Source organism: Pelodiscus sinensis, chromosome 29, assembly GCF_052426305.1.
Source record: "Pelodiscus sinensis isolate ZL-2025 chromosome 29, ASM5242630v1, whole genome shotgun sequence".
NCBI classification, from domain to species: domain Eukaryota; kingdom Metazoa; phylum Chordata; order Testudines; family Trionychidae; genus Pelodiscus; species Pelodiscus sinensis.
Genome location: NC_143080.1, coordinates 4,366,566 through 4,386,013, shown reverse-complemented (window position 1 = coordinate 4,386,013; position 19,448 = coordinate 4,366,566). Strand labels below are relative to the sequence as shown.

The 19,448-nt window shown below is 56.1% G+C and overlaps 1 protein-coding gene across 5 annotated transcripts in view; it reads right to left on the bottom strand.

Moving 5' to 3' along the window:
* Positions 1–4: 4 nt before the first annotated feature.
* STARD3 (StAR related lipid transfer domain containing 3) overlaps positions 5–19,448 on the bottom strand; it is a 40,494-nt gene continuing 21,050 nt past the window's right edge. For all 5 annotated transcript variants that reach the window (XM_075911660.2, XM_075911661.2, XM_014570636.4 and 2 more), the window contains exons 2-15: positions 18,285–18,566; positions 14,723–14,800; positions 13,805–13,882; positions 13,657–13,710; positions 13,424–13,541; positions 11,005–11,103; positions 10,308–10,363; positions 9,000–9,092; positions 8,187–8,249; positions 7,345–7,440; positions 6,695–6,774; positions 5,655–5,759; positions 2,939–3,032; positions 5–1,564 (exon numbers count right to left, since the gene is read on the bottom strand). In XM_075911660.2, the coding sequence (XP_075767775.1) occupies positions 1,460–1,564; positions 2,939–3,032; positions 5,655–5,759; positions 6,695–6,774; positions 7,345–7,440; positions 8,187–8,249; positions 9,000–9,092; positions 10,308–10,363; positions 11,005–11,103; positions 13,424–13,541; positions 13,657–13,710; positions 13,805–13,882; positions 14,723–14,800; positions 18,285–18,500 (1,335 nt within the window). In that variant the 5' untranslated portion in view covers positions 18,501–18,566 and the 3' untranslated portion in view covers positions 5–1,459. The remainder of the gene's footprint in view (positions 1,565–2,938; positions 3,033–5,654; positions 5,760–6,694; positions 6,775–7,344; positions 7,441–8,186; positions 8,250–8,999; positions 9,093–10,307; positions 10,364–11,004; positions 11,104–13,423; positions 13,542–13,656; positions 13,711–13,804; positions 13,883–14,722; positions 14,801–18,284; positions 18,567–19,448) is intronic.

The window sequence follows — 19,448 nt, the reverse complement described above, 5'->3', positions numbered from 1 at the left end:
GCTCTTCTCGGCTGTAGGGTTTTATTGGACGAAGGTACAAAGGGTCCAGGCAGCAGGTTAGTTGAGCGACACCCCCCCGGGGTGGAAAAACCCGAACACTCGCGTCACGCCGAGGCCTGCGCCGGGCGGGGGACGAGCCAGCGGCGTGGTCAGCGCAGGGAGCGGACGGAAGACAGGAGGGGTTTCATGGTGCAACCAGCGAACAAGCAGAGGTTCCTATTTCTTGCGCCCCGGCTCACGAGCATTCGCCCACAGCAGGGGACTTGCTTCGAAAACCCCGGCGCCCCCTTGGAAGCCCAAGAGCCGACGCCTTCCCCTCCCCTCCCCGCCAGCCAAGGTTGCTCCCTCTGGGCTGAAATGTCTCCTCGAAGGCGGCCGTCCTTCTGAACGTAGATCCATTCCCGGCCCACGGGGGCCAGCACTCTCGGCTAAGCCTCCCTGTCAGAGCCCCTGAGCGGGGCTCTAGGGACAGGCAAAGAGCTTCAACAGCCAGCTAAGAACCGGGGTGGGGGCTCTCTGACTAGTGTTTATGGGGGGCGGGTTGCTTGGGGTGCCCTTCCACCAGGCCTGGTCCCACTGCAGACCCACGGCTGGGCTGTACAGGTTTTTAGCGCGGCTGCGGGGTACGTCAGCCTTTTGTGGACCCCACATGAGGATCAGCAGCAATACCGGGGCAAAAAGTGGGTGCCAGAGGGGAGGGCCCCCCTCTGGCCGGGCACTTCATTCTTAACCGTTTGCCTGCTTGGCTCAAGAGCAGGGGATGTAGAGAACCTCACCCTCTTCCCAAGCTGCACTAAACCGCCCTGGATCAGCGTGCGCCCGCGTCCCAAGCCCCGGCAGGCGAGGAATGACAAGGGGCAGCCAAGTGCCCACCGGGCGTGACCAGCCAGCAGAGCAGCAGCCAAGGCTGGGGAACACGCCCCCCCGTAGGGGTCCGTTTCCCACAGTCGCCGTTCCACCCTTCCGAGCGGCGCCATGAACCGGGATGCCTGGCTCCGCCTTTCCCTCGCCGCCGCAAGGCGTCTCAGGGAGGGCGGTCGCTCCAGGCGCATGAGAGTCACAGACGATCCGCAGAACATTTTAAAAAACGGACGGGAGACAAATGGGAGGGCTGGGGGGGGGGGGGGTATCCAGCCAGGACCCGCCCCCGCGGCAGGCGGTGGAGGGGGAAACCATGATCAGTAGGGCTTTTAGCATAGAGTTCGGTCCAAACAGGCTCTGTCAATTCCCACAGCTGCTCAGTGAGTTTGATCCTTGATTGGAGGGGTGATGAGGGAGGGACGCCTCTTCCTGCGCGCCTGTAAAGTCTGTGCGGGGTTCGCCACCCCCCGGCGCAAGGTCTGGCCCAGCCGTTCCTGGGGGAGGGAAGAGGCTGCAGTCCCTGTCCGATGCCTGGAACGGGTTCCCCACTTGGCCGGCGGCCAGGTAAAAAGGCCCCGAGGAGCGGCAGGCCGGGCTCTCAGGACCTGCCCGAGATCTCACCGACCCGCTGCCGGAGGTGGAAGGTGAACTCGAACATCGTGGCTGCCAGGCTCTGATGGATAAGATAGCGGGGAAGCCGACCCTACGGAAAACAAGACACAAACACTGGGTTTATGTTGCTGGCAAAGTGCATCCGCGGTTCCTATCCCGGGGTTTGGCACCGGTCCGGTCCAGAGGGTGCCGGACGAAGGAGGTTCAACCTGTAAGACACAGGCTGTCCCTGGCACACCGTTGGGATTGATCCACTGACATTTCAGAGGCGTTGGTTTTATAGCAAAGCAGCAGAACAAATTCACCGGAGCCCTCCGCCTGCATCACAAAGGATGCAGCCAGGAGTCAGTTTCGCAGGCGTTGCTTCGGGAGCAGGGGGACCGCCAGGAGGGATGGACCCTGGCTTTGTACCCGGTCTCCGACAGCGGCCAGCCCCAGGCTGGCGTGAGCCACACGACAGGCCATTAGGACTCGCTTGCCTGCGGCAGAAGTTTCTTCCTGGCAGGCAGTTGAGGCTGTCGCACGGCCCAGGCGGGCTGCCACGACCCTTTGCCATCAGCTGGGTGCTGCTGAGGCTGAACAAATTCAGAGCCAGTTCCCATCCAGGGAACCAGGACACAGAGCCCTGGGCACATCAGCCTGAGTGGGAGGTGCGGCTGGTTTGTGGCTGCTCTTACTCTACCCCCCGATTTCATCCCCCAGCCGGACAGTGGATTTTTCAAGTGCTTTTCCGTCACCGTTAAGCAGCGGCGCAGCCAATCGGCTCCCCCCGATGAAGATGAATGAGGCCTTTGTGCTGCCCTGCTGCAGCAGCGGGTTACCACGTCAACCACCAAGGCTTCTGTACGCTGCCCGGGTCCGAGTGGACAGCAGGGTCCCAGCCCTGCAGCGCCCACCTCCGGATGGGAGCGTGGAAGGTGCCTGTCGCCAGGGGTGCAGACACTACCTCCAGGAGGGCCGGGAGAGGCCGTTTGTATCGCGGGCGGCTAGACACAAGGGTGGGCAGGCAGCAGGACAGCAAGATCAACTGTTTACTTCTGCTCCCTGCAGGAACGCACAGTCCCTCTCCCTGCATGTCTGCTCTGCACGGCGCTGAGGCCACCATTTGGTTTGGGGGACCCGGTTTGGCAGACCTGCAAGGGGCTGGATGTTCCCACAGGGCTCAGCACCTGCCCCTGGAAGAATCAGGCCCTGTTAAGGTGTCCCAAGCCCGGCGCCCAAAGTCGTTTTCGAACGTGGCTGCTGCACCCACGTGGCCAACCCTCCACAGCTTCGGCGCCGGGCTGCAGCCCAGCTGCCACGGGGACCAGGTGCATGAAAGGCGGGTTTGGCGGCCGCTTCCTGCCAGAGCATTGAGCCTTCCTGGACGGGGATTAGCGCTCACAGCTTGCAAGTCTTGAGGGAGCCAGGCCCCCCCGTGGGCGAGGGAGCCCTGGGCGCGCGGCGCAGGGGGAACCCGCTTTACCTTGAGGTCTGTGTTGAGGATCCAGACGAAGGTGCACACTTTGGGATTGTTGGCACATTTCAGGACGATGAAGCCTCCTGGCCCATTCTCGCCCCTGGGAAAAGGAACGGCACAAAGAGGGCACGGCTGTGAGGCTCTGTGGACTCGAGGGAGCAACCACAGACACTGCCGGGCAGCCGCACCCGCGCAGCACAGAGACACCGGCACAGTTTAACGATCCATTACATGGAGGAGGGAGAAAAATTATTCCCCTGGGCCTCTGAGGACCGGACAAGGAGCAAGGGGCTTAAACTGCAGCCAGGGAGGTTGAGGTTGGACATTAGGAAAAACTTCCCATCAGGGGGTCAAACACTGGGATAAATTGCCTGGGGGGGGGGGTTGTGGAATCTCCATCCCTGGAGATATTGAAGAGCAGGTTGGACACACACCTGGCAGGGATGCTCTAGATCAGGGCCGAGGAACCTTTTTTGGGTCAGGGGCTGCTGACCCACAGAAAAATCAGTCGGGGGCCGTAGACAAAACCAAACCAAATCCTCACTGACGTGGCCCCTGACTGAGAAGGCGCAAGACCCTCCCTGCATTCCCCTCGCACCCCAGAGCCTAGGGGGCCCAGCCTAGTGGATGGTGTGTGCTCCAGCCCTGTAGTGGGGCGGGGGGCCCTGAGCCCCGGATCCAGGCAAGCTGGGGGCCACATCCAGCCCCTGGGCCTTAGGTTCCCCACTCCTGATCTAGACCGTGCGTGGTCCTGCAGTGAGGGCCGGGGGCTGGACTTGACCTCTCGAGGTCCCTTCCAGTTTTAGGATTCATAGTCGGGTGCCCGAAGAGGCAGGAAGTCAGTGCTGGAGCAGTCCCTGGGCAAACCTAACTAGGCAGCAAACTGGGGAGGTTGTGCTGCCCGAGAAGGCCACGTCTTCAGCTGCCACGTGGAGAGTCACTCTCATCTGACGCCTTCAGCTTTTTCTTTCCCAGCAGATGGGTACAGCGAGGCCCAGAGGCCTGGGTGGGGCCTAGTGGGCTTGTCCACGCCACTACACGCCCTGCCACCTCCACCAACGCCCGCCGACACGCCCAACAGGCGGCAGACTCCCCTCCGCGCCTGGCGGGGGCACTACGGCCGTATTTGCCCACACGGCAAGTGCTGCCTTGTTGTACAGCTGCTCTGTGGACAGGGGGCCTTGAGTCTCCGCCGGCTGCTGGAGGGGAGGGTGCGTGTGTCTGTCTCACCAGCACGACAGTCGCTGGACACACCCTTTTTAGGGTTGCCAGATGGTTTAACCAAAAATACCAAACACTCCCCCCCCCCCAAAAAAACCTCAAACACTGTTGAGAAAAAAAGGGGGGGGGGGGGGGGGAGACCAAAGTTGAGCAAAAAAAGGACCCTGACAATTTAAAAACAAACAAACAAAAAAAACCAGCATGGCCCCTTTAAGGCCTTTGGGGCCTTTTTTTGCTGGCGGACATCTTGTTTTCCTCCATGCCAGAAGACAGCTTCCCTGCAGAACCAGGTAAGCGGAGGGGAAGGGGGCCCCGGTTGCTGAGTGTGTGTAGGGTTGCCAGGTGTCTGGTATTTTCACCTCCTGGCTGGGGAGGGGGGAGAATAATCAGAAAACACTGGACATTTTAGGTGTCCGGTATTTTCTGATTATTTTTTTTAACTGGACAGGAGGCGAAAATACCGGATTGTCCGGGTCAATACCGGACACCTGGCAACCCTGTCCCCATGCTGATCGCTGAGAGAACCACACCCCATGGGGTCGGGGCAGCGATGGCTGGGCAGCTTGGTCACCACTCTTGGGCTGCCTGGTGGGGCAGAGCCCGCCTACGGACCCAGCCCGGACTTGTGACGAAAGGCGAGAGGCCCCCGCCCTTCCAGGTGGGATCAAGAGCAGGGACACGGCACCGCGTCTCTGCTTCACGCCAGGGGGGATTTCTGCTGGCTACAGCCTTAAAAACAAAAAGTCTCGAGGCCTGAAAAGCCCCAGCGCCTCCATAGACGGGAGGCCGGGCCTGAGCCTGGGCGTTAAATGTCAATGACTCTGATCCGATTACTCAGAAAAACAAAGTCAGGGAGCGAGGCGCTGAGCTGCTGACCCTCCACCTGAGGCGCTGCCTGACTGTAACAAAGAGGCCTTGTCGGAAGAGATGCAGAGCCAGATTAATGTATCACAAGGCTGCCGGCCACTGGAGTTTGGGAGGGGAGAACGGCTGGAGAGCTTGGCAAGTGCTGCAAGTGCGGTTCCCCGCCTATGGAAGCACCCTCTGTTTACACCCCACGCTCCCTCCCTCTGGGTCCCGGGGCCTGTATTAGAACCATGCAGAACCCCAGGGCACGCGCCTGACAGACAAAACACATGATGAGTCCAGCGGCTTATTTCCCCTTTGAAGTTGCGATTGTCCGCCTGTGACAGCTCATTCCATGTGGAGTCAGCCGGCTGTCCCCACCCACATGCTGAGTGCTCCCCGATTGTTCTCTACACAAAGGAAGAGGGACACAGGAAGCAGGATACAGTGCCACAGACACATTGGCTGCCAGAGTTTTTGTAAAGTTGGCTGTTTCCATTTCACAGTGTCAAGAAAAGGCCCCCCCCCTCCAGCTTCCTTCTTTAAACTCAAGTGTCTGTTTGCACTGAACAGATAATAGTCCACAGGAGCATGAGTGATCTGGAAAAAACCACCCAACCAGACATTTCCCCGTGCCACTAATCCAAACTCTCACCTGACGTATTTGGACAGCGGAGGCTTCAAGCTGTGAGTGGTTGACATCCCTGAGGAAATATAGCGGTCTCGCCTTCTTTCAATGCGACGCACGTTTACAAAGTCCCTAAGGAAATAAAGGGGGGGAGGAATATAGGAACGGCCACAGTGGGTCAGACCAAAGGTCCATCTAGCCCAGTGTCCTGTCGGCCGACAGTGGCCAATGCCAAATGCCCCAGAGGGAGGGAACACAACAGGTAATCCTCACATGATCCCTCCCCTGTCACCCACCGCCAGACAAACAGAGGCTAAGGACACTGTTCCTATCCATCCTGGCTAACAGACCTCCATGAATCTCTCTAGCTCTTTTCTGAACCCTGTTAAAGTCCTAGTATTCACCACATCCTCTGGCAAGGAGTTCCACAGGTTAACTGTGCGCCGAGTGAAGAAGAACTTCCTTTGGTTTGTTTTAAACCTGCTGCCTATTCATTTCATTTGGTGACCCCTAGTTTTTATGATGTGGGAAACAAATAACTTTTCCTTATTCACTTTCTCCACACCAGTCATGATTTTCTAGACCTCTATCATCTCCCCCCTTAGTCTCCTCTTTTCTAAGTTGAAAAATCCAAGTCTTTTTAAATCTCTCTTCATATGGGACCCGTTCCAAACCCTGAATCATTTTTGTTACCCAAGTGCACATGGCCGGGCCTGGGAGCTTTCGGACAGCACAGACATGGAAGCTGCCACGTTCAATCTAAGCCCTCCAGGAAAAGGTCGTGGCAAACGTATTTTACCATGGAGATGCCATGATGGTTACTCGAGGGACAGAGCAGATATTTAGTGCCTGGGCCAGACGCTGGGTTCTGGGTATGGCTTGGCTATCAATCTGGCACAGGACTCTGGGCAAGTCATTCTGCTAGGTAACCCACCCACAGGGCAGGTTAGACATGCCCTCTGGGTTCTGCTGTGTATTTCACGTATAAGACGAGGGCTGAACTCCCTCATGAAAAAGCTCCTTGATGTGTTGTAGGGGCTTGTACGCCTGGGGCGGAGTAAACTCACCTGGGTGACACTACCCCACCGGCAGCCCCAGCCGCAACGTCATACGAGATCACGGTGTTATCTTCCACCCGCTGTAAGATCTGAGCGAGGGACAGAACAAGAGACGTTTCCTCTCCCCCTGCCTGGGAAGCCGCACACATGCCAACAGCTGCCCTTAAAATCGCCCACGGATCCAAAACAAAAGAGCCTTTAGGGGCAGCCTTGGAGAGTTCAGGATTCGCGTGGCCACGTGCGGCTTCGGGGGCTGAAAATGATCGGCGCTGCCCGCCTGTACAGCAAGCAGGCATTTCCTTCGCATCCTGGACACAGACACTGCCGAGGGAGGGCAGGCTCCTCCAGCCGGCGCCGGGAGGCTTTTGGGCAGGCAGCTTCCCCTATCCTCCCCCACCGCTTCTGTGGGAGGCAGCAAGTGGGTGGGGGGAGCAGGCAGCTCCACGGAGCCGGGCATGCACAGACAGCTGGCTTAAAAGCCAGCTCCCCACGTGGATCGGCTCCACTCCCTCCCTGCACCGTGCTGCTGCCTCTGATCCAGAGGCAGCAAGGGGGAGGGGGAGTGCATGTAGTTGACAAGTTTAACCAATAAGCCCAGGCTTATGGGTTCATCGAGTAGCCATCAACACGCTGACATCCCTACTGCACAATGCACGTACCTGGCAAGCTGCCACTGTTTTATTCCACAGGATCATCCTCTCCGGTTGCAGAATCACCTCCTGGTAGATGGTTTCAGCAGAACACTGCATGAAGGCCTGAGGGAAAGGACTCGGCCGTTAACCGTGTGACCCAGCTGCCTTCCCCTCGGGCGTGTATTCAACAGCCCAAGATAAAGATCGAGTGCTCATGGGAAGCGATAGCTGAAGAACTGGCTGCACCCAGGCAGGAACAGCGTACCGCCACCCTGAACAGAACCCCCGCTGTTATTCCACCCCGGGCTACTCCTGCGTCTGCCGCTTGTACCCAAGCGGGCAGCTGGTACAGGAGGTTCCCGAAAAGCTACAAAGAGCATTGGCCAAAACGAAACACTCCGTTCACCTGCAGCCTCGGGTAGGTGTTTAGGGGCACTGGGAGAAAGCAGTAACACGGGGTCTGTTTACATAGGTGCCTTCATTAAGAGTCTTTTCACGTGCGATTTTTGCACATGCGGCAACGAACGCACAGAAACAAAAAGTCACCACAATGCGCCTTCGGTGAGCTAGGATTTCACGCTGAGCCACTGGAATGAATCATTTCCTAACAACATCTAATGCCCAACAGCATCTGAAGTGGGAGCCACCTGGTTTTGCTGGGCAGGCGGTCGCTATCCTACTGTGGTCCTAGAAAGAGGGGGTGGAACAGGGTGCTTTGGCCATCGGGTCCATCATTCTGCCGTTGCTCCCCAGCATATATTGGGGGTTGGAGCAGGCTAGTTTTAGGCAGCAAGCCCCGGTGTTATCCCGGAAAAGCGCTCCGGGGAAGAACGCAGCAGGCCGCATTACCGAGTCCCGCAGATCCTTACCTTTAAAATAAAGGTCTTGCCATGGAAAGGAATTTCAAAGGTGTAAACCACATCGCCAAACTCCTGCGCAAGAGACAGTCAAGTTGCAGTTTACATGCAAAATAGTTCACCCGCCTACGGCACCTTTTCCCCCGAGATCTCCCAGCAAATTTTAGGCTTGTGCCACTGGCCGGGCTGCTCACAGGACAGTCCCGCTCCAATCACGCGAGTCAGCGCTGACACACTGTCCAGTGAGTTTGGCACAGGAAGTGAAGACAGTCCCCAGCTGAATTTTAAACGCGCTTCCCAAAATCCACAGGTCTACATGGCTGCAGACAAAACGCAGCCCGCTGCAGGTGAGCGCGAGGAGACACGGACACAGGATGAATCCGTAGCTGGATGCTTAGCGAAGGAGTCTTTTGCTTTGCCAGCTCCCTTAATGCCAGGCTGGTGTTTTGCAAGATGGCGACACTAACTCCCTTACTTTACCAACACCTGCTTTTGATCCTTTCCCACTCAGTCAACTGCAGCTCCCCATCAAAACTGTTAGTAAAGGCTAACCGCACTCCTCCACCTGCATGCGCCTGGGTGGGGGAAGGAGGAGGGAAGAGACGGATGGGTTCCCTCTTCTGTCAGACAAGAAGGTAATTTAACGTCTAATTAAATAAGAGGAGATTTACATTTAACTGAACGGGAATAAGATTCCTAATTCAATCACGTCATGGGAACGCTTGTTAATTTGTCACGGTGTAACCAGGCTGCGGGAGCCCCAGCGTTCCGGGGTCTGGGCTGAGCCCTCCGTGCGGTCTGCTGGCAAAAAGGGGAAATACTTGCATTGTTCTTTTCAAATTTCCAGTTTTCTTCCTGGGCTAGGATTTGGTCCACGACTGCCATTGCTTCTTTGCCTTGTTGGATGTATTCCTTCTCCTAGGAGGAAATGCAATCTATTTACAGCTCCCTTCGTTAACAACAAGGAGCGATTTTGCCTCCCAGTGTCCGGGCAAGAGAGGAAGGAACCTTCCATTATGGTCCCTGCTACAAAATTCCCCTTTCACTCAGGTAGCGGAAGGAAGCGCGTTGCACCCGGCAGGCCAGGTTTCTAGCCCGAGCTGCGTCTCACAACAGTTCAACCTTTCACCCGGGGAGATTCCCAAACCATTTTCACCCGACGAAATGGTACAAGCCACGAGAAGATGACTTCTCCCACTGAGATGCAGCCACTTCTGGGGCGAAACGGCAGCTACTTCGCTACACAACGATATGGGAAAAGATGCGAAGACGACTCCTGTGTCCAACTGAATGACAGTGGGACTTTACGGAGGCAGAAGGCCGCTCCTCAAGCCGGAATCTGAGGCAATAGTGGAGTCAGCACTTGGGATGTGAAAATTTAAGCTGTTAACCGGTTAGCCTCACCCTTAAAGGCGAGACTTACTGGTTAAGGTGAACCGGTGGGGCTGCAGCAACTCCCTGCCTGCCGTTGGCAGGGGGTGAGTCCAGCCCTGCGGAGGGAGAGGGGTTTCTTGTTAAAGTGCAGCCCCTGCCTATAGCGGGCCCAGGCGCCCCGCAGGCGGGCTGCCTGTGGCAGGGTGGGCGGGTGTCGTCCCAGCCCAGTGGCTGGTGCAGGGACAGGGGAGCTCTCCAGTCGGGCTCGAGCTGGTTAACCCGTATTTTTAACCGGTTAGCCTATGAAACGGGAGTTTACATCCCTAGTCAACACCCCCTTCAGTAAATGGAAGAGCAAAGGAAACGGGAGGGACCAGGAAAGGCCACAGACCCCTTTAAAAGCCAACTAAGGGGGGAGAGGTGAAAGGGAACGATTCCCAGCGAGGGAGGGCGAGTCGGAGCAGTTTTTCCCAGAGCACCTGAGCAAAACCGCTCGGCTGCGGGAACGATTCTCCCTCCCCCCCCCCACCTCCCCGCTGCTCAGGACCCATTTCGTGACCTTCAGGTCTGAGCGCGAAGAGCAGGACTGAACCGTTCTCCCCTGGATTTCCTCAGCCCCCCGACGGGCACGTGCTGGCAGAATCAGCTGATTACAGACCCACACGTCAACGGGCACTGGGCAGCCAGCAGACGACAGACGCTCGGAGCCAAGGGGGGCCCAGAGGGTCCCCCCAACACGATCCCCTCTTCTCCACTTACCTGCGCTGTTAGCAGCCTCCTGCCCACGCCTTCCTCATCCGATTCATTGTCCGATCCTGGAGAAAGGGACAGAGTCAGGAGGAAGCCAGAGATCCAGCTGGTTAAGATTTTTGATCCTGTGTGGGCCATTCTGCCCCCCGCATCTCCCCCCCCCCCGCCACCCTGTGCAGGGAGAGGCTGCATGTTCTCTTACAGCATCCATGATAGAGGTTACGACAGAAATGCTCCCATCCCCCATCCCCGGTGCTGCCCCATCAGAAAACGCAGCAAACGCCCCTCTCTGCAGCAAGCTAGTGGGAACCGCACAGCCCTTGGGGGCCCAGGGCGCTTCCAGAGCGACCTCAGATTGTGCATTACAAACCCTCCGCCCCGAGCATGGGGTGCAACCCAGGAGTGGGGCAGTGCAGGAAAGTCAGGCCTCAGATGCCAAGTAGGGGGCTACTTTTCCACCTCCCGGCAATCTCTCCGACGCCACGGGGGGCACAAAAGCAGCTCTGCCCCCCCCCCCCAGCCCGTTCGCTGCACTGGAACGCTGCTCAAAGGTCGGGCTCATTAGACACAGCGCAGCGAGGAACTCCGAGGCGGATCACAGGGAAGCGGAAGCCCCCGGGATCCTGCGAGCGGACCAGGCTGAGGACACGGCCCCGGCCAGCACAAAGGTCACAGAGCGCCACAAGGAGGCAAAAGCATCCGTCACCTGCGAAGGACTCGGGAGGGGAATAGAACTGCCCGTCGGAGAGGGCGCCGGCATAGAGCAGCGGGCCCCGGAAAGCTGCCGCCTGCGCTGCCAGGTACCCTAGGGAACCAAGACACCCACTGTTAGTACACACAGGAGCTGGAGATCACTCCTAACATTCGCCAGGCTTCCTTCTCCCCTCCAGGTTAAGTTACCCCTTGGAGCACCGCTCTGGGCCTGGAACTGGGGCTGTGTCTGGGCCACGCAGCCCAGCCCGGAAGGAGCTTTCAGTCCCGGCCCCTTCCCCTTTCGTGGAGACGCAGCCCTTTATCTGCCTGCCGATCAATGAGCGCCTTTGCCTGTCAAATCCAAAGGCGATTAAGCGCCTAATTAAATCAGAGCTTTCCCTCCGAGCAATCCAGCACACCCGTAATCCAATCGAAGCAGGACACGCTGGAGCATTTCTCATCTTCAGACCGCACCAGACCCAAACGGCCTCCGGTTTTTCCCAACCCAGCAAGACGGTTGCGGTCACGTCTCGCTCGACACGTTCTTCCTGAGACCCCCCCTCTCCAAACACACACACGCTTCTGGCTGGGAAGTCCTGAGAGGAGGAGACGCTCCTTTTAACACCCCACGTGCTGCCGCCGTGGAAGCTACAGGGCAGAACAGGACCCAGGGCCGAGCGCACGGGCCTGATTGCCAGTCGGGGCAGCACCGACCACTCCCACTCATGGTGCCCAGCACCTCAGAAACAGTCCTAGTGTTTAACGCCAGGAGGGCCCATTAGCTCATCTAGTCTGAGCTGCAGGACAGCACAGGCTAGAGCAGGGGTGGGCAAAAGGGCCTCGGCTGGCCGGATGCAGCCTGCCAAGAGGGTGGAGCCAGCTCACAGAGGCCCTGCTGCTCCCCCGCCCCCAGGCCAACCAGTTCTGACTTGAAGCGCTTTACTTGACAGAAGAACAGCTCTTTAGGGTAAAGAACTTGTATGCAACAAGCTTCTCAGTGGGTTAGAACTAACGAAGCATTTTTAGGTCATTTTAATTGAGTCATTTACTTTGATCTGACAGTTTTCACTTGCAACCACTGAAATCCAACTGTTTGCCCTTAAAACAAAAGTGTTTGTAGATCATCAGGCCCGGTGTAAATAACTGTTACGGGGAGGAGAAAGCAACCACAGTGCATCTCTCTCTTTCACTGCGAGGAGGCTGTGGAGGCTAGAACTATAACAGAGTATAAAGAGAAGCGAGAGCAGTGGTCCCCAACCTTTAGAGGCTGCCGGGCGCCAGGGGGCGTGGCCGTTCGCCTGCCAGGCGCCAGGGGGCGTGGCCGGGCGCCAGAGGGCGGGGACACATGCACGCCCGGGGGGGCGGGTGGCCCCCCCATAACCGCGTGCTCGGGGGCGGGGGGCCCCCCTGCAAGCGCCGTGCGCCGGCGCCCCCTCCAAATGCCGCGCCCAGGGCTGGCGCCCCCTCCTTCCCCAAGCGCCGCACGCCCGGGGCACGAGCGGCCAATTCGCGGCGCTCCCGGGGCTGGCGCTTACCATGCGCCTGGGTCGGCTCCGGCACGACGCATGCACCACGATGGGCACTGTGTTGGGGACCACTGAGCTAGATAATTTCTTGGAGGTTAGGTCCATAAAAGGCTACTAGCCAGGGGATAGAAATGGTGTCACTGGCCTCTGTTTGTCAGAGGCTGGAGAGAGATGGCAGGAGACAAATCGCTTGATCATTGTCTTCGGTCCACCCTCCCCGGGGCACCTGGTACTGGCCACTGTGGGCAGACAGGCTCCTGGGCTAGATGGACCTTTGGTCTGACCCAGTCCGGCCGCTCTTATATGTTCACTGATAAAAGTGGGCAGCCCCTTATGAGCTTTCTCTGTGTAAAACTTATACATGGAGTAAAGTGAATTAATTGGGGTTTTGGCCCCTTTCGGGGGTTGGTGTCTGGGTCCTGAGCACGCAGAGCAGAGCCTCCCAGAGCTGAACTGGTTCCGTGTCTGCTGCTCTGTGGCGGAGGGGGGGGGGGGACGATACCCCAATCTCCCTGTGCTGTGTCTGGGGGAAAACCAAAGGATCTGGCCCAGCAGGACGGGGGGTGAGGAACCCGAGAGCAGGAAGGCGGGTGTCAGCAACATGATCAGCGCACCGGGGGACAAGCCCAAAGGGACGTCTGTGATTCACCTCGTGTCACTTCCAGCCACTGGTTCTCGTTCTGCCTGTCTCCATTTTGTCAAGCGACTTCTCGGGAGCCAGGATTGTCTCTGCAGGAAGGCATCTCTACCCCACAGCAGAGTCAGTTGATGCAACTGATCTTTACAACCTGCCTGGGGACACCTTCTAATCCTGGTCCCCCTTTGCACACACCGCGCAGAGACAAGCGGCCGCCAAAGCCCTGCCCGCTGTGTTTGCTCTAGCCACAAAGACGGAAAGAAACTTACACCGTTCCTCTTCTGCTTCCTGAGTTAAGACTTTGAAGTCCAGGAACCACGTTTCTAGCCAGGCGATAACGAAAGAGACGATAGGGAGGAGGTACCCAAAAGCCCCCTTGGCTAGCAGCTGGGGGAGGAAAGGGAAACCACACGAAGTGTTTACACAAGCTGGGCAGTCGCCACATGAGACTAATCACACAAAACAAACCCGCCCCTCCCACGAGCACCCCGAGAGCACTGACCTCCGAGAGGATCACCTTCACGATGAGGAAGGCACTGGACACCAGAGTAGTGAACTAGAAAGTGGAAGACAGTTACACAAGTGTCAGCTTCCATTTCGAAACAAGAGAAAAAGCCCGGTTCATGAAGTAGAGGAGATGGAGTCCTTACCGCAATGACCCACCAATGGCGGAGCTTTAAGAGTGCATAGCCCAGAAGTAACACAGAGAATCGGAAAAAAGCCAGGACCTTTCAAAAACAAAAAGAGCACCGATCAGAAGAAAACTCGTTATTATTTCCATTACACTCATGCCCAGACGCCCCAGCTGATCGTGCTGCACAGACAGCAAGATTTTCTGGGCAAGGACTAGCTAAATAGACAAGAGAAGAGAGGGGAATGGCCCCATATCTTCATTATCAGGAAGACTGACACTGCGGCGGTAGATCTTCCGGAGTTTGATTTAGCGGGTCTAGTAAAGGCCCAATAAATCGAACGCTGAGGGCGCCCTGTCGACGCTGGTATTCTTTGATTCTCAAGGAATAGGGGAAGTCGATGGCTTCCACCAATGTCCCACTGTGGGGACAGCGCTGAAGGTCAAATTAAGGTACGTCCACTCAAGCCACGCAATTAACGTAGCTGGAGCTGCATATTTCAATTCGGCCTTCCAGGTAAGGACAGACAAGGCCTTAGCAGGTTAGTGGGCGCGCTCAGCATGGAAGCCAGGACTTCTGAATTCCAGTCCAATGTCTTATGCAGAAAGCCCCCCGCCTCTATCTTAGGGTACGTCTACACAGCAAGGTTGTTTCTACACCACAAGCCGATATTTCGAAATAATGTCGAGCTGGAGGACTTCTTACTCCTACTCTTGTAACCCTCATTTCACGAGGAGTAAAGGAAGTTGAAGGAAGAGTGTTCCTCCTTTGACTTCCTGCGGTGTAGACAGTGCCTAAAGCCGAAACAAGCTATTTTGACTTCAGCTATGCAATTGACGTAGCTGAAGTTGTGTAGCTTAATTCGGGCTTTGCCCTGCCGTGCAGACGTGTCCTTGGAGAGAAATCGCTCTCCCTTTGGTTGTTTAGCATACTTACAAATATATCAAAGAACGAGGTTTTAAACCGGTAAGCAATGATCTCGGTCTCCAAGTTCTTCTGAATGCCATCCTTGGTCTGAGGGTTAGAGAGATTGGAGACACACAGATGTTGAGTGCACAGATAAACCAAAGAGGATAAGAATCAGACAATTCTGTTTCAACATCAGCCAGCTCAAGTTATGTATCCGGCTTGGCTGCTGACTGCATACATGGCCTCATGAGCAAATACTTAGCCATGTCAAAGTCCGCTCCGCTTCCATTTCGCTGGCCGATTCATACCTGGGGTACATCTACACAGCAACATCATTTCGAAATAACTTAGTCTGCATCTACCCAGCAGAGTTATTTCTGGAGGACTTCTTACTCCGACTTCTGTAGCCCTCATGGTGCGAGGAGGAGGGGAAGTCGGCGGAAGAGCGCTCTATGTCGAAATAAGTGCTGTGGAGATGCTCCCAATTTCAAAAGACGCTACGCAATTGACATAGCTCACTTTGCGTAGCTTATTTCGAGTTAAGCCCTGTTGTGTCAGCGTGCCCCTAAGTAACAGATAGCAGGAGCAGCACGTAGAGGCTTTGAGTGTGCTTATTGAGAAACACCTACAGGCAGTCCCCGGGTTACGTACAAGATAGGGACTGTAGGTTTGTTCTTAAGTTGAATTTGTATGTAAGTTGGAACTGGTACATATTGTAGGGGAAACTCTAGCCAAACGTTTCTCCAGAGCTCAGTTTTATTCTCCCACACCTCACTTCCCTCAGTCCTTTATTCTCAAGCTGAGGTGTCTGCTGAGAAAAGCCGCTCCGCGTCTCCTTGGTCTGCTGCGGGGGGGCGCTAGCTTCGCGTCTCCCTGGTCTGCTGGGGGGGAAGCAGCTAGTGCGGGGTTGCCTCACCCCATTTGTAAGTAGGGATCCGATGTAAGTCGGATCCATGTAAACCGGGGACTGCCTGTACTGAGGTTAAAAAACAAACAAACCTCACACGCTGAAAACCAGCTTCTGTAAGAAAAATACTTGTGTGTCTTTTCCTCCCTCCATGTGATTCCCGTTGCTAACCAAGGACGCCTTGCCATCTCTCCTCCAGGCATCAAGTAGCCAACTTGCCTGGTAGGATTTCAAAGTGTTTCCTTTTTCTGATCTAATTATCAGAAGTAACTGCTTCTCTTAAAGCACCACTGACTGAAAGCACGCAGAAGGTGATCTGCCTGCCTGCCTAAGGATTCCTTTTCTTGTACAAGCCTGTGTCAAGACTCCATCAGGTTTGTCCTTGGATGAGATCGAAGGGCCGGCATTCTGACACTCACAAAACTACACTAAAAGAGGAGGAAGTTAGCACTTCTTCAGCTCCCAGGTCAGTGGGCTGTAGCTTGGAGCAGAAGTGCAAAAAAAAAAAAAAAAGTAGAGCATTTCCGCCTCGTTCTGCATGGGCATGCTAGTAGGGCCTACCAGCTACTGTGTCACTGTGACTCTACTTCAAACCATAGTTAAGGGCCTGCCAGCTGGATTTTTCATTCTTTTAAAAAAAAGCCCACAAATTCTATTTTAGAGGTTGGAACTGTGGTTTACGAGGGCCTGGATGGTTCAGGTAATTGGAACCAGCCGTTCACCTTCAGGGAGCTGGATGGAATACAGCCCAGCTGGACTGGAAGTGGTTACAAGCTGACAGCTGTTTCACGGTCTACGAGAAACCAGTCAGTGGCTCCTGGTCCATAGCGGACAGCCATTCGCATCATAAAAGCCGCTGCTGTGCTATGCATCCTGTGCGGGACGCCAAGGACTGATGAGGCAGCTACCAAGACGTGTTCCCTACAGATCAGGTCTGGGGCCCGCTGGAGGAGAGCAGCGGTTCTGCACCACCGCTCCCCGGTCTGTGACGTGAGGAGTTCAGTCTCCGGGACTGGCAGTCCAGCATGTTTCACAGCAGCGGCAGCTTAAAAATTCATTCCAAGAGTGAGTTTGACAGGAGATCTCGCCCCAGAAGGGCAGGGGCGAGGGATCTGGGCTAAACGCCTTGGAGGAACGAAAGCTGAAACAAACATCGCCGCCCTGAGCAAAGGGCAACTGTTTCTGCAGCGTTCCTGTCCTTCAGAAGTGGACGTGCTTGGACAATTCGAGTCTGCAGGTGACGGGGCCACCTCCTGAGACCCGAACGAGTTGCCAACAAGCAAGAGCAGCCGTGGAGCAGTTTAGAAGCACTTAGTGATTGCACAAACCTGGCAATTCCCACCGCAGCGCAAGTGAGCCTTCGGAACATTTTCCAACTTACAGCCTCTGGACTCCAGGCCCACAGGTTACTGGTGAGTCCCGCTCACAAGCTAACACACCCACGAGACAGACTGGAGCACGAAAAAGAATTGGGCAGTTTGGACCCTGGTTTTAGTTCCAGGAACCACACTGCAAATCCACACACAAGTGATTCCTGCCCCCCCTTCCATCCAATGGGCTGTGGATGAGAGCAATTCCACAGGAGCAAGGGAATTCCCACAAGGAGTTTCTACTGTGACCGGTGGGTGCTAGCGGAGCACGGGCTGTTAATTTCCTTGAGCCTGTGGTTCCTCACCAAACCAGCAGTACAACCCCTGTAATTTCGGGGGGGGGGGGGGGAAACACGTGTGGCAGGACCTGAACTGCAGACTGAGATCCACCGTTTAGCCCTGACTCTGGACAAGGTAAACAGGCCCAAAGGCAACAGCTGATAAGTCCTCCCAGGAGCCAGTCAGAATAAACAAGGCCAGAGGAGCAAGGGCTGCACATACAATTGAAGATGCATCAAACCCCAAGTGATTTAGCAAACCTCAGTCAAAGTTCCCTGTAAACTGAGTGCCAGGGCGGCCACCCAAGAGACCCAAATGCTGCCCAGCTGATTTGCAGAGTGCCCGCAGCTGGTCTGCGTGTATTTCTACCGGCAGTGCACATCCGCACATACCCCAGTGCGCATAACAAAATTTATTCTGCACTTGGATGGGGAAAAAACGTGGGGACATTGGTCCCAATCCTCCCGTTTTTTTACTAGAAGTCATTCGCACGCTCAGCCCCTCCCTGGCGCCTGCAGTTTCCCATCACAAGTGTGTCAGTGAGAGGTCTCTCCCTATAAGGCCTGGCATAACCAGCACTTGGCAGAGGGCAGGGGACAAGACAGGCGGTGGCCAGCAAGAAGCCCAGTTCCCTTTACTGAGGAAGAGGATAGGGGAGAAGGCGCTTACACTCAGCAATGTAGCTATCCTAGGGGTCCCAAAACAGGCTGGTTCCCAGCTGGGATCTTAGCCAGACACACCCCATTCATAGGCCAAATCGGGGCAGCCCGCAGCCCCCCTCAGGACAGCCCTGATGGTAGCACCACATGACGAAGCTGCTGCTTTCCTGACCACTTATTAACATTGCGAGCAAGGTCCCCACGTGCTCAGTGCCAAGCCCAGGGAGTGGTCGAGGGTCGATTTTTGTAACCGCTTTATGGGCCAGATCCTCCACTGGCGTAAAGCGCCCTGGAAACCAGCAGAGAACAGGGCTTTCCAAAACCAGCAGGAGAGATCCGCTCGCTGCTTCCCCCAGAAAGGGCCCTGGACTCACGTTGAGCTCGATGATCCACAGCAGAGACACGAACAGCAGGTCGAAGGTGACGAAGAGGCAGAAGGTCCTCCTGACGTCCGAGATGGCTTTCCTTTTCTCCGGGGAGCAGTAGTAGTGCGGGGAAAAGGCCTGGCTCCGCGACAGGGAGGAGCTCATAGACGCGATGGCCGGGAGGCTGCGCTCCAGGTCATGCTGAAAGTCTCTGGGCTTGCTCATTTTCGGCAGAAACAACTACGTCCGCCGGCAAAGGAAGCAGCATCCGGGAACGCGTCACCATATCACCTGTGGGGAAGACGAGGGGGGCCTTTTGAGACACAAAGGGATGCTCGGGGCTTTCCAAACCAAGCCGATTCCTACCCAATGCCTTGCGGCCCCAAAGGATGCCAAGCTAGGAAAACCGCTCCCATCCCATGCAGCAGAAATCCCCCAGCTAGAAGCCAGAGCTGGTAGGGAGGCCAATGTTTGCTCTTCAGTTTCTGGGAGCTCGTGTCACCAGCAGAAAGCAGTTGGGTTATTTTTCATGCCCTGGGTCGCTTCTCCACTGAGCCACTCAACACGAGTGGGGAACCCCCCACCCACTGTTCCAAATTGGTCCTGTCTAGAGCAGGGGGCTGGACTTGATGACCTTCTGAGGTCTTTTCCAGTTCTACGATTCTATGGTTCCCAGAGTCACACTCACTCAGGGGCACTGACCGCGTGCCACAAAAGGGTCCGTCTCCAGGGTCATGAGTGCCCGCCACAACAAATCTGTCCACGTGGTCCTCATTCAAAGCACGTTTTGTCAGCATGGGACACTTGCCCTGTAGCGTTTTTGACCTTAGATCTTAGCAGCATCGGTAGCAAACGCTGTCGGGATGCCATGGCATTGGGGACAGAGGTTTTTGCAGTGCCACAGACATGGGCAAGGGGGCTCTTAAATACACGCGTCCAGGGACAATCCCAGGCCACCCCGCTGTGGTGGAACAAATCAGTGAGTGGGGGCAGGTAAGGTCCCTAAAGGCGAAACGTTTCACACTGCTCTTGGATCACATAACACTGCTCCACAGTCTGCCCATCCCCTCAACAGACGCGCAGCCCAGGTTTAAGCCACATTACGATCCCTCGTGCGCCTGAGCCAGGCCCGCTAGCTACACAGAGACTTTTCTCAAAACTCTGGTTAGAATC